Source organism: Urocitellus parryii, chromosome 10 (assembly GCF_045843805.1).
Source record: "Urocitellus parryii isolate mUroPar1 chromosome 10, mUroPar1.hap1, whole genome shotgun sequence".
NCBI classification, from domain to species: domain Eukaryota; kingdom Metazoa; phylum Chordata; class Mammalia; order Rodentia; family Sciuridae; genus Urocitellus; species Urocitellus parryii.
The window spans coordinates 107,324,941-107,339,794 of record NC_135540.1 but is presented as its reverse complement, the minus strand read 5'-3'; the positions used below and the strand labels follow the sequence as shown (position 1 = coordinate 107,339,794).

At 35.4% G+C, this 14,854-nt stretch overlaps 1 protein-coding gene across 1 annotated transcript in view; it reads right to left on the bottom strand.

Moving 5' to 3' along the window:
- Fryl (FRY like transcription coactivator) overlaps positions 1-14,854 on the bottom strand; it is a 232,914-nt gene that overhangs the window by 32,267 nt on the left and 185,793 nt on the right. The window contains exons 41-49 of the mRNA XM_077803150.1: positions 14,641-14,826; positions 12,899-13,103; positions 11,416-11,537; positions 10,691-10,881; positions 9,197-9,291; positions 7,530-8,137; positions 7,134-7,231; positions 2,837-3,007; positions 816-956 (exon numbers count right to left, since the gene is read on the bottom strand). Of these exons, the coding sequence (XP_077659276.1) occupies positions 816-956; positions 2,837-3,007; positions 7,134-7,231; positions 7,530-8,137; positions 9,197-9,291; positions 10,691-10,881; positions 11,416-11,537; positions 12,899-13,103; positions 14,641-14,826 (1,817 nt within the window). The remainder of the gene's footprint in view (positions 1-815; positions 957-2,836; positions 3,008-7,133; positions 7,232-7,529; positions 8,138-9,196; positions 9,292-10,690; positions 10,882-11,415; positions 11,538-12,898; positions 13,104-14,640; positions 14,827-14,854) is intronic.

Genomic DNA, 14,854 nt, shown 5'->3' with positions numbered 1-14,854 from the left:
ATATTACCAAATTGGAATATCCTTCTTTCAATAAATGCTTTATAAACATTAATGTGGAAAGTCTAATCTTATAATCTGGCAATAGGGGTAAACAAAGGGATAATATATAGGTGAATTTTCTAGATGAATGAAGTTAATGGCTTTTAAACTAAAGAGCATTTTGTATTTGGTAGTTAAGTATTTCCTTTTTAAAATTCTGCTTGAGTGAATTCAAATGCAATGTAGAGTAAATATAAAATATTTATCTGTGAATGCTCTTAAAACAGCTTGTTCCCTTGATGAGTCACATCCAGACTACTGATCTGCTCAACAATGCCTTTCTTTACAGACAATTAAAGGTGAAAATTAGTGCCAATCAGGGTGACCTGTCACCATTTACAATTAGACCAAATGTGATTCTCTGCTTTCACATATCTGGTTCTTTTAATCAGACAAAAAAAATTAAAAAAGGCAGGGAACCCTAAAATATGACTCTTAAAGAGGACTTCTGTTTCTACAAGTTACATTTGTTGTTTATGTAGAATTTGGTTAACAAATGGAAAGGTAACAAAGAAATAGCAATGAGTCACAATTCTACAGGTCATGGCTTCCGTGTGTGTATGTACATTTCTTCCTGTTGTAACTTAAATGTAGACCCCTACAATTCAGATTCTGAGTTTTGTCACATACATTAAGAACATTTCCCATGTAGAATATATTCCTAAAAATATGATTTATATTCCCTACTTCTGGACATTCAGGGTATTTCTGAGTTTTGATGATTATAAGTGGTTTTGAGTTGAACAATGTCACAGGTAAGTTTTGTGGTCACTCACCTGTACATATTTACCAATAATCTTTATTATCTCCAGATTGAACTGCTTGGCTGGGGCTGCAGATAGGTCAATGTGACTCAATAGACTATAGATAATCTGTAGTAATGACTGCTGCATACTGGACAATCCTTTCTCTAACAGCTACAAATAATATTGAAAAACAGACTTTAATCAGATTGAACAAAACTCAGTATTTACATTTATAATGTTAGAAAACACAGTAGATCTGATCCATGAGTTTATAGTTAGATTATCAGAAACCCAGAGACTAATAAAGTAAAAGGTAAGTCTTATTTTTTCCCCTTGCTTCAAAAAGGAGAATTGGAAAATTATTTTCATGTTAATAATAGTATCTTATTTTCTTAACTAATTTGGCTAAGTATCATTTATTTTAGGTAAGGGAAAAAACCACTATACAACATCATCAAAGAATAATGGAATACCCACAAACCATTGACACCGCCATCTATTAGCTACATGATCTTGCACAAGATTATTATACCTTTGAGCCCTGATTTTTTTAAAGTGGAAAATAACAAAACTACTGGGTGTGGTGGTGCATGCCTGTAATCCCAGCGGCTCTGGAGGCTAAGGCAAGAAGACCTCGAGTTTAAAGCCAGCCTCAGTAACTACAAGGCACTAAGCAATGCAGTGAGACCCTGTGTCTAAATAAAATACAAAAAATAGGGTTGGGGATGTGGCTCAGTGGTTGAGTGGCCCTGAATTCAATCCCTGGTACCCCCCCTCCAAAAATAGCAAAACTACCTACTTCATAGGGTTTGCAAGGCTAAATAAATTAAAGACATATCATTTTAAATATATGTAACTAGTTTGAGTACTGTAGTTGGTAATAATGATCATTAATAAATAACATAAGAATAACTTCCATGAATAAGAGTAATGTTTAGTGCAAAAGAATTCTCTTTATGGAGTGGAAAAATGTTGTCCATATGTGATGCACTATGCAAGTTCCAGACCTTGGAACCCCAAGGTGGATTTTCCAGAAGCTCTGGTACTACCTTAATGGTGAGCTTCAGGACGACACAAATAGAAGCTGGCCTGAGGCACTTAAATACATCCTAAAAGTCCAGATATAAGATAGCTCTAGGGACATGCATTCAATCAGGCCGACAGTGCCTAATGTCAGCATACTTAGATATAAAATTAATGGCAACAAACCAATCAAATCCAACATTTAAAAAATTCATACTAGTCCTGACCTATTTTATAATACTCAGTATCAGTGACTTAGCCAGGTCAAACAGTGTTATGAGCAACAGTCAGAATTCATAATATGAATAATTCATAATATAAATAATATGAATAATAAAAATATGAAGGTTTGTTTTATGCCTAATTTCTTGAGGCCAACGTTTTTAAAAGGGAGGCATTACTTATTATAAGCTGACAAATATTTTTTAGCAACTAGAAATTTCTTCCATTTGTGGTTCTCCTTGTGGCTATTTATATAATAATATACTTTTGGGGGCATGAGGTTATTATTTCAGATGCATCAAAAAATAAAGGTCAAGTTTCTATGTAGTTCTAGGGCTACTTTTTAAACAATTCTGTTTTTTACCCCTCAAATCCATATTTCACATGAGAAGCAAATGTGTCATGAAAATAAAAAACTTACCTAGCAGAAATGCTTTTGCATGTTATCCTACAAAGGATGTTAAAGCCAAGAACTAATTTTGTAGAAACAAAAATCATAACCATTTCCTAGGATCAAGACCAGTAAAAACCCATTTTCTATTCTAAATGGAGAGTTTCAATTCAGAGTTTTAAGGACAGTGAATAAAGAAATAGACATTGAAAATGGAAAAAAAAAAAAAACCTTTAGAAAAACTTCATTTATTTGAAAGTAATCATCTACATTTTTCTTTAAAAAAAAAAGACATATATATTTACTCTTGAAGACAATTTTAAGATTAGTTAGTACTGCATTATTGCTTCCAGAAATAAATCCATTTGAAATTTTGCCACAGAGCAGTTAAACAGTTTAAAATTTGTAAATTTACCTCTGCAAGATAAGTCACAAGATTAAATGTAGTATCTGAGAAGGAGTCGTGCAGGTATCTGCACACTACATTGATCCAGTTAGAACAATCTCTGGAATATGTATGTGTACTATACAAGCTCATCATGTGGGCCAGGTTGACCAATGTAGGGCATTTTTCTTCTGCACAAACCTGGAAAACAAATATAATTATTTCACTCACCTAAAATAAGATTACAAATTTATACTTGCTAAGGTATTTATTAATGAAATCATTTAGATCTGCATTTTAAAGTTTCAATGCATTTGTATTTCTAAGACAGTAGAAAAGTTAAATAGAAGAGGAAAAAAAGAAGAAAGCATTCTTAAGAGAAAAACAACTGATAAAATGGAAAGAGGATTAATATAACACATACAATTCTATGGGTACTACATAGTATGGTTTTCTTCTGTTTGACACTTTGTGAAACAGTCTTGGGTAAAAAACAATCTACAACGTGGAACACCTGTTTTGACAAATCCACAAGTGATCTAGGGACTAAATAGGCAGACCACCATGTAGATTCTCAGGGAGGTTCAGAGTTGCTATGTCAGACAGGAAATACTTTAGTCTCCACTATGTCTAGGGCATCTCAGTAGTGTGGCCAATTGCAGAAAGCCTCAGAACATGTGTACAGTCAAAGGATTTCAATGAAGAGCTGCTATAACTGAATCCTCCTTTTTCACTGCATAACAGTCTGCATGCTGGGCCTCAAATTGCTCCTCAGGAAATCACCTAAGCTCTAAGAACCTTGACCAGCCTTTTAGAGGCTACTCCATAATGTCCTGACTTCTTAGAATTGGCTTGACGCAATACCATGATGTCTGAATCAACAAAAGTCAGGGGGATATTTTTGACCTTAGTCTGTTCTTTGGGTTACTGGTGAGGATGATCCTTAGCCAATCACTGGGCATACTTAAACAATCTAGATATGGAAAGGGCCCCCACTAGACTTACATAGTTATCTATCATAAAAGTCTAGCCTCATTGTAAAGTTTGCTTTTAGTTTTCCTCTTTTCATTTTGCTCATGATTTTTTCCATCTTATTATATATATTTTCACAACTTGCCTAGAACATTTAGTGAGCAAATTTAGAGCATTACCTTTTAAATCTATACATACATTTACTTTTTAAATGAATATAACTGACATTTACTTTGATAATTCAGAAGATGTTTAATAGACTTGGAGGGCCTCAAGTTCATCACTGGACAGACTTGAGATAAAAACATGCAAGACTGTGCAGGCAACTATCAACACAGTACCATGGCAGTTATTTTATAAAACCATTAAAAGCAGCTGATCTCATGTATTAGTCTTTTGCCCATAAAACCAACAAGAGGACGATAAAAGAAAAATTTTGTTGATGTTTCTTATTTGCATTTCAACCTAATATTTTTTTAAATCACATTAATTTTATAACTTTACAATAATCAGCTTATTTTTTTTTTTTTCGTATCTGGGATTGAACTCAGAGGCACTTGACCACTGAGCCACATCCCCAACCCTATTTTGTATTTAGACAGGGTCTCACTGAGTTGTTTAGCGCCTCGTCCATTGGTGAGGCTGGCTTTGAACTTGCTATTCTCCTGTCTCAGTCTCCCAAACCACTGAGATTACAGCACCTGACTTGCTTAAATTCTTTATAATGCAAAAAAGACTTTCAAAGGAAAAAAAAAAAAACATTTGTATTGAATTTTTACATTCTTAAAGAATCTGTTTTCTAAAGGATGATTTTTAAAAACCTCTTTTGAAAAGGGTGACCATTCTTGGAATATAGGCTATTCAATTTTGTTTGCTGTGCAAATGACTTAAGATTTTGAAATTTTTGAATCACCAGGTTAAAATAAGATCCTAGGAGAATGCTTTATAACAAACTTTTTTAGCACATTACTTTTGCCATGAAGAAAGAAACAAATATTTGTCTTAAGTGCTGCCTTATTTTAAAATTCTGGGCTCTCCATGGGCACAAACAGTAGATTGAAATTTGCATAATGAGGAAGCACATAATGGCAGAAAATTACTCTCAACAGTTATAAGTGAGAAAATAATTAAGGAATCAATTTAATTCACATCCTGCAGGTTGCTGAAAGCTTACAAGAGGAAATCTGTGTGCTGCCCAACAGGAAGAAAGCAGATTAAAAACAATTTAGGAATCACAGAAGGCCATATTTGATTTCTTAAAAACAAAAAGATATTTGAGGATTTCCCTCACATAGTCATGAAATCAGCAGCTTTAATACTCAAAGGGCTGTGACAGCCTTCAGGCAGGCTCTCTGGGGAGCCCAGCATTCGGGGGTAGCTATTTATTTCACAAGTTCTAGCTGCTGCTCTTAAATGTGTCTACTTCCCTCTTTGGGTATTGGTGCCTATTGTTTTCTTGAAATATCAAGTTAGGTCAATACACCTTTTTTTTTCTCATATACTTTCTTTGTAAGTACTCATATGGGGGAAAAAATCCTTGTTCACAACATTTTTTTTAAAATGATGTTTCATAAGAATACTAAAATGAAAGTTAAACTTTAAGAAATTTTATATTTTGTATTACTTTTCAACCTTACTGGCGCACATACTACATATGTAGTTGGTTTCTTTTAGGCAAATAATCATTTTTCAAAAAGCAATATTTATTTCAATAGTAGTTTTTCACTTAATAATGTTGTACTGGATTTTTAAAATTAAATAAAATCAAGAACAGGGGACAATTTTTAGCTTACTTCTTCCCACTACCATTTTTACTTACAAAACTAAGATATGTTTCCATTAACTAAAATAACAGCTCCTCTTTTAACCATAAATGCTTATGTAAGAATTTCTCTATACCTAATTTATCTAGGAACTTAATTAGGGATAGACTCAACAGCATATTTTATGAAATATTTTCACTTATTAAATATTATCTAAGCAACACAGTGAAAAGATTGTTCTCTTGTTACTGCTAATGGATTTTTCTCACTACCTCAGCACTCAGGGATAAATTTATTGCAATCAGGGTCATGGAAAGGTATTTTATTTGGCTCTCTGTGACTTGTTCTTTCCATTTACTGTGCTACTTGTTAATTGAATCTCAGCTTTTTAAAAAATTGCTATATAAAAAGCTCTTCTTGGAAATTGTATTTGCTGGTTTCCTTCTGTTCAAAACTTCTCTCAGTGTTTTTTCTCTCAGTGTTTTAGATGGTTTTACTTATGTTGGTATTCACCAACCACCTCTCAATCCCAAAAGAGGAGCCATTATATTTAATTCACCTAATTTCCTGTTGTATGTATACTTCTCATAAATTTATCTAACTCCTTGGAACTGTTTATATTTTCAGAAGGTCTTTCTCTGCCCAAGACTCAGTGGATGACAAAAAAGAAAATAATAATAATAATAATATGTAAAAAGAAGGCAAGCTACTTGAGAGTTCCTTATTGTTCTTGAGGAAATTATTAAAAATATAAAATGTCAATACCATAAGCTTCTAAAAATAAGATTAAGAGCTATAGTACTTTAAAATGCAAGTTAACAGATAATTTAAAAATAGCTACACTACTGTTTTCAGAACTGTACAGTGGGAGGGAAAGAGCCAAACACAGGAGAAAAAAGAATGGATGCAACAGTGAGGGAAGATGAAGAGAAAGTTTTCAAAGAAAAATAGTCAAACAGAAAGGGAGAGAGAACTTTCAGAATCTCAAACCATATTATGTCCGCTTCTTCCCTGGGGCCTCTGCACATGTTATCATTTCTTTTGCCTAGAGAACTGAAACCCCTGGCCTCACACCTGGCTCTTTTTTTCATTATTCCTATTCAGCCTTCGATGTGAGCTCAGCTAGAACTTCCTCTAGGAAGGCTTTTGGTGGATGTTCTGCTGAGATGTTTGGTCCTCCCACTGACAGAACACTCACCGCCTACTTCTTGACTGCGCTTCCCACCATCCACAAGGCCAGCACTCAGCCTACTTCTCTTATGCTGTATGACCAGCAGCTGACCCAGCCCTCAGTCAATATGTATCAGGGAATGAATGAGTGAGAAACTGACAGAGAGGTAGAGGGGAAAGTAGGGAAAAGGAGCAGAAAAAGACTCAGACTCAGAAGAATGTTACTCTAATTAAATAGTTTTATTCACTGTCATTTGAGCAGTTTCTATGTAACTCTTTTATAGGAACAGACAGAATAAACAGGTAGATGCAGAATTCACACAGGTAGTGACAGTACGAGGATGTTTAAGAGATTCCCCTCTTAAGATAAACTAGAGACTAACATCCCTACAGTGTTATCTTTTGGCATAACATTTGCTTACCTTTGCTATTCGACTAGCTGTTTCTTTGCAAAACTGAGTTGGGCTGTCAAAATGCTGGATTAAGTGAGGCAATAAGCAAAGGATGTTAAGAGGAAAGCCTATCAAAACAAAACAAAAAAGGCAAACAATAACCAATTTTATTGCACATTATTTTAAATGTTAAAGGTATTTTTAAAATGGTTTGTAGAAACCATTTTCTTTTCATTTCCTGGAATACTCAACCTTCTAATTTTTTTTCCCCTTTACCAAATCATTTACATTATCTAACATATAAAACAAAACTATCACTGTTTGCAGAAAAGCAGAAATTAGATTTCAAAACAATTGATTAGTTTACATTTCAAAGACATTAAAATGCAATTATACGAACATTGGTGCAGTTATATTTAACATCACCTGACAACTGGGAAGGATCCACCAACGTGTGTTTGGAGACAGAAATGAGTTTACTGAGGAGGTGCACGGTCATTTCTTGGGTAGAAACAGAGGTAAAACCCTTAAGGAAGAGCTGCTGAAGTCCTGGAAAATTGTTCCACTTCAATTTGCTTTGTACATTTTCAATCTTGTCTCGACTCTCCGATTTATCCAAAGGCAAATGGATAAGCAGTTTGTTGAGAAGCCTGAGAGCCAGGAGGTATTCATATTCATAATCTGATTCTAATAAAGATGCTGCTATCCAAAAAATGGTGGCCATCAAGTTGGCAGGCTCAGTAGTGGACTGCACATCATACATTCCTTTCTCTCGTAGAGAGGAAAGGCTTCTAGTCCTTGCTAAGCTACTGTTATGGTTTATCCGTCCATCCATTATATCCAGTGTGTTACTCCGCCGCCGGTCACCTCTTCGGTCACCAATTAAACTTAATCTCAAAGAGTTACTTTTTGCATTACTGTTATATCCCAAATAACTGCTACTATTGATGGGACTTGTGCTTAGATTGAGTTGTCCAGTGCTTTTCCTGTTAGCTGCATACTTGTTTCCCATTATAGGATCATGGTATGAGGTTCTTAAAAAGAGAGAAGAAAAAAGAAAAAAAGATCAAGTCATGTGCAGTTACTTCTTTTGCTACATTAATTTTACTCTTGAAAACTGAAAAGCATTAACTGTTACCAGAAAATCATGTTTCAGTATATCTGACTTTAATCAAATTTCAGCTTTGCCTCCATATTAAAATAAAATCTACAACAATGCCTTCTGGTGGCTATGGTGGCTATTTCTTTTGAGTGGGGATGAGGTTGAATTTGCTGAGAAGATTCTGCTATAGAATCGGAGAACTCTCAGATCTGGGATTTAGTACGCATTATTGTCCAAAGTAGACCTCATTTGTTTGACCCTCAGACTTGATGCCTATTTCTTTGAATGGCATCTTTTTTTTTTTTTTTTTTTTAAGAGTACTAAACTCAAAAATAAATTTATGATTTATCCTGCTTCCTCATATCCAATTGATTAAAATAATATTTATTGAATGCCTTCTACATGGGCCAGCAGCAGCCAAAGGCTAGGGATATTTTCTAAAAGACTACTGTGGGGGATAGATATGTAAATCGACAAAGTTATAATCAGTTAATTATTATTATTAAAATATAAAGAAAGCACTGTGAGAATCCAAAGGATAAAATAAGTAGCACTGCTTTTGGGGAGTTAGAAAAGCTTAGCTAAGTAACTCTTGAGATGGGACTAAAGGTTAATTTGGGGTTTGCATGGCAGAGAAAGTGGGAGGACAGGTTGTTCTTGGGAGCACATCTGGGTGTCCTAAAGGGTAACTAAGGGGAACAATAGGCCCCTAAAGCGTGGCAGGAATGGGGCCTGTCAAGGGAGCCAGACTGACATAGCAGAAAGAGATCTGACCAGGACATTAGAAGAAAAGAATTGACCAAATTAGCTCCAGCACTTTTTAGAAGTCCTCATATCTGAGGCCGGCTTTCCCACTGGTAACCCATCTGATTTGGAGGGGGGTGGCAGGGATTATTTTCATTGTAAATATTAAAATAATATAATGTAATGATGATAAGAATTTAGTTATTAGAATTCTGTATTCAGTAGCTTTCCCCGTTTAAACTCTTACTGAGAAAGGGCAGAAAGAAGATCATAATGCTTCATGGTTTCAGCCAAAGTATCAATTGCAGACTCCAAGGTGAGAAGAAGCTCAATCACAAATCCCTGGGGGAAAAGGGCAGAATTTAATTAACTGTGCTCTGGAAATAAGAAATTGCAATGGATTTCCCAATGAAATTTAAAAATAGAATGAACTCTGCATTAATATTACAAAATGATTAAACTCCTAAGCAACACAATCTGGCTGATTAATGAAAACTCATCAAGCTAATGGTAGAAATTATTATAATGGCATTACAATTTACTAGAACTGCTCGGGTCAGAATTCTAGGGGTTATTTTTATTTCTTTCTTCCAAATCTAAATTGAATCCATCAGTAAGTCTTGAAAATATCACTTTTAAAATAGATCCTCAATCTGACTGCTTTTCTCTACCTCCAAATCTTCCCTTAACCTAACCTACTGCCATTTCTGCCCGGACCCTCTCAGTAACTGTCCTCTCCCGCTTCCACTCTCACTCTCCCTAAGGACTCCATCCAGATGCCCGAGTGAGTTTTTTTCAAAAGCAAATCACATTCAGTATCTTCCTTCTCTTAAAACCTTTTGAATGTTTTCCCATCAATTCTGAGTGAAGCCAAACCTCTCACCAGGGCCTACTAGGCCTTATGATCTGGACCTGCCTAGCTCATCACTAGCCTTCCTTTCCCCCAGTATATGTCACCCTCACTGGTCTTCATGATGGTCCTAACCCCCCCCCCCACACACACACATAAAAACAACAACAAAAATAATCCAACCACCCTACAGTCTCTGCCTTAGGGCCTTTGTACATGTTAATCCTATTTTCTTCTGCCTGAAGTGTTCTTTCCTCAGATCATCACAGGACCCAGTGCATACCAGTATATATTCGATAATCACCTCTCAGATTATTATATATAAAACAACCCCCTCTACCCACTGCTCTTTAACCCTTTACCTTATTATTTTCACACTATTTATCACTAAGTAAAATTGTGTTATATGTTATTGGCTTGTTTCCCCCAACAGAGTATGAGCTCCAGAATGCTGGGAACTTTGTTTTGTTTAGCACTATATCCCCAATGGATAGAAGAGTACAATCAAATCAGCAGTTGGTACAAACTTGAGTTTTTCTAGTGTGAGTTTTACTTACTTACCTTTAAAAATGAAATTCAATGTTTCACTTTATATGGAAATTTAACTTCCTTTTTTATCTCATGATCATCCTAAAATAATAATATCCAACTGTGTGTGTGTGTGTAGTGAGTATAAAACTTTCTCTGATAGGCAGTAGACTATATGATCTAAATAGTAGGTTATTAAATATTTGTTACAAACTTACCTTTGCTTACTTCTTCACCTGTTTGTTAACAGGGCATTAATAATTATGACCACTGTCTAGCTCTGGCTATTGCAATCTATATTTGGCAGCGAGACCTTGACCCCAGTGGCGTCTCACTAACTGCAGGGAAAATGTAATGAAATACCTGTGCATCTTCTCCTGGATCCCCTACAGTTTCTACAAGTCTGGAGAGAACATCAGAAAGTGTAGTTGCAGATAGTGGCTGCTTTAGGGCCCTGAAAATCTGAAAGGATCTCCCAGCATAGTGTCGAGAAGAACAAGAAAGCGCTGTGTGCAGAGCAACTTCACTAAGGTGATGTTCCAGATGAATTCCTTCTGCAGAGAAAAAGGACACGAGTGGGTGGCTCTTATTTTATAGAATTTAGAGAGTTGTAAGTAGAGACTGTCCACATTAAAACCAGAACCCTGCACGCTACCAGACAAGTCTCACAGGCACCTAAGTCATAAGTCAATGTATGTTCTTGCAAAACTACCCCTTGGGAATAATCACTGCTGAAAACACATACACTTTTACTATGATTGTCAGATGTGTTAAATGTGAGATTACAGAAGCCTTATCAGTACAAAAAGGAATTTTTAAGTTTATCATCTCTATAATTCACAGCTGTCTTATAATTTTGTGATGCTATCACACACAAAACTAAGCCCCAATTTCAGAGACATAATTCTAAGTAGTAAATTATTTTTTCTTCAACCCAAACAGATCTGTTAACATTCACAAATTAAAAAGGAAAATCTTTCTGAGATTTCTTAATTTTGACATTATCAACTTGGAATTAAGTATTATCAAAATTTCAACATCACATTAAAATATCGCATTAAAACTAAGTATTATTTATTAAAAAATACCTGCGCTTGATTGCTTAAAAACAGAAACCACATATTTCAAAAATGTAGTTAATTGTTCAGCACTCTTTATGCTAGGATTCTTGGCAGAAACATCCTCATGGTTCCAAAGGGGCCCTCTTTTTCTGAAAACAGAATAGATATAATTCTCATTTTTAATTTATATCAACAGATTTATTTAAACTTACTTAAACTATGGCTTTATAATTAGAAAGGATAGTAGCAAACAAATCAAATAGCAGATCACAGTCTATCCATTATTTATGTACATGGATATAGAATGTGCTACATCAAGTAAGGAAAGATCTAATTTCAATATCTACAATTACTACATTCAAATTCTCTCAGAGGTAGTAATGAGATGAGAAATTTTGCCTACTGAGATTATTGTCTATGTGTTATATAGCTCAAGACATAATTTATGGAGCTCAGACTACCTAGATTATAATGCAAAGAAAATAATTTACAGGTTAAATGCAGTAAAAATAACTATGCTAGATAAAACTAGGGAGAAAGCTTAAGGCAGAATATTGTCCTGTTGATTCTTTCTTTAAAATGTCTTTGCAGGCTGAGGCAAAGTTTGAGGTCAGCCTCAGCTACTTAGCAAGATCCTGTCTCAGAAAAGGGATAGTTTTAGCCCTGCTCCTGGATAGAGTCCCCAGTATCACAAAAATAAATAAATAAATAAATAAACAACATCTTTGCTATCACCTCAGTTAAGTTCATTATTAGCCTAGGCCCAAAGTGCCTTGAAAACCTTTAGGTGGGCACACTGGGTCCAGTCCATTCCATTTCTTAATCAGTTCACTGTTAGGGAACTGATTTTTTTTCCCACATATTTATTAAATTACTCCTCCCATCCTCCCGAGTTAGCTCAATGATCTGTGTGTATGAGTGTGTTTGTGTGTGGGAGGGTGGCGGGGGCTTGGAAATTTAACCCAGGACCTTGCACATACTAGACAAGCACACTACCATGAGCTACTTCCTTGGTCCTAGTTCAACGATTTTAAATGTAATCTATAACCACAGGCCTGGAATTCATGGCCTTCCAGTTTGAATGATCCCAAGCTTTCTAGCATTGTTTAGCAGTGTTACAGTCAGAATGAATTATTTGTTTCTCATGGTCCTTTGATCTGGCTCTCACTGTGGAACATCATGTCCTTTCTCCCCATCTATTAACATTCTCTACTTAGAAAGCCTTGCACAGAGTAGAGAATAGACAAGTATTTGATGATTGACTGATAATGTACGTAATGAAAGAATATTATATATCCAAATAATACGGTACTCTTTGGGCAGTGAGTAAGAGGCGTGATTGCAGGCATGCAAAAGAACAATCTTTACATGCATTAAAATTTTCAAAATACCGTGCAATACAAACCTGTGCATTTTGAATCATGGCATTTCAGAAAATAAAAATGCAGCTTATAGAGACTGACAAAAGTATGACTCAACATGAACATGGATGGAAAGAGCTGCAGGTTACCTTGAGGTAATGAATTCCATGAGGGTTTTGACTTTTCCGTCCTGCTCTACTGAGATGTCCACCTCGTTGAGGAGCGTGGTGTGCAGGTGTGAAATGGCAGCGCTGTTGTTTCCTAAGCTGATACTAGAAGAGGTAGAACTTGAGCTAAGCCCTGAGTCGGTCATGGGGGAGGGCTGGTAATCAGGTATAAAATCGCTAATGCCTGCTGGAAGAGAAAGCTCAACATGAGTACCCACAAAGTGATACCTACACAGGAAAGAAGCTGCAAAACACTTCAGAGATGGACCACTGGGTGTTATTTATAGATTATACAGGACACAGGAGGAAACCTGTCAGTGCTAGCTGACATCCCTTAGCATTTCTGACCATCCTCATAAGCACTGTGTTGCAGCCAGCCAGCTTGGAGGTAAACAAACACTTTTTACAGCTTGTTATTAAAATTCAGCAATCTGGATTAACTGTGTGGCCCTCTGCTGCCATCTGCTGAAAATAGTTGAAAGTAGCAGTTTCCTAATATTTTGGTACATTTTTTTCAATGTTTTTATTAAACTAGTCATATTTCCAAGGATGAAATGATTTTTAATTTCTAATGGAAGGATTCTATAATTTTTGCTTCATTTTACTTTTAAGAAAACTACATTAAGGACTATGTGTAATATTTATAGTAAGTTAAGCATTAAATGAATACTGGCAAAAATTATTTACTAATGCTGTATTTTTTAAAATGGCAAAAAGAGTCTTAAAGACAAACAGCAGAAGCTGGGCATGGTGGCGCACACCTGTAATCCCAGTGACTGGAGAGGTTGAGGTAGGAGGATCACAAGTTCGAGAACAGCCTCAGCAACTTAGTAAGGCCCTTAGCAATTTACATTTTATGTGGTGCTAAGGATGGAACCCAGTACTTCAAGCATGGTAGGCGAGTACTCTACCATTGAGCCACAATCCCAGCCCCTCAACCATAATCTTAAAAAGCTAATGTTTCCTAATAATCATTTTGTTACTACATGATTTTAAGTAAATAATAGGGTTTTAACTGATTGTCTTTAAAATTTATAAACCACATATAAAAACTGGCAATTTAATTTCAATTTCTGAAGGTAATTATTTTCAGGCTGGGCCTGTAGCTCAGTGTTAGAGCACTGATTTAGAATGTGTGAAGCCCTAAGTTCAATCCCCAGCACTGCATGCACAAAACAATCTAGATCATATTCCTAGTCTGGTGTACTAATGAGTGGAAGAAATAAGTTGGGGCTATTAGGAAGGAAGATAGCATAACTTTTAAAGTAAAAAAAATGTTGACAGTGAAATAAGTTTGATATTACAGTTTCCTTAATTTGGACCTTGCTACTTCAAAACACATAACATTTTAAATGCAGCAAAGATAACGAAGTGAGTAAAAAAAAAATTAAATGTCTAAATTTGTCAGCATCCAGATATGGTGAGCTGGGAATCTAATGCAGCATCATCTTATTCGTGGCTAGTATTCAGTGAATTCAGCACTCTTCAACTTATATATTCAAAACTTAACATTTGTGTGATAAGGATCGTTAAGAGCAATATAGGTCAAATATTTTAATACATTATTTAACTGAACAAAGAATGTAAATGATAACTTAAATATAACTGTTTTCTAAAAGCTTGCTCTAGTATTTCAACTTTTATTTAGTTGACTTTCTCTACTGTGAGATTCCAAATTAATGAAGCATACTTCTCCATTAAAGGTGTAGGTTTAAGGTAAATACCTGTGAAAGTATAATCTAAGTGTGCAACTTGTTTGACTGTAAGCACCCTGGGCTCATTAAACTCCTTGTTCCTGAGAAGGACAGAAGCAACAGTTCGGATGTTACTGTTGGGTCCCATCACTATTAGTAAGTGCAGAAGCAGGCGTTTACAATGTTCATACACCTCAGGGTGGCAGTGGTCAAACCCTGAAACAGAGAGGAGAAAATCATTATC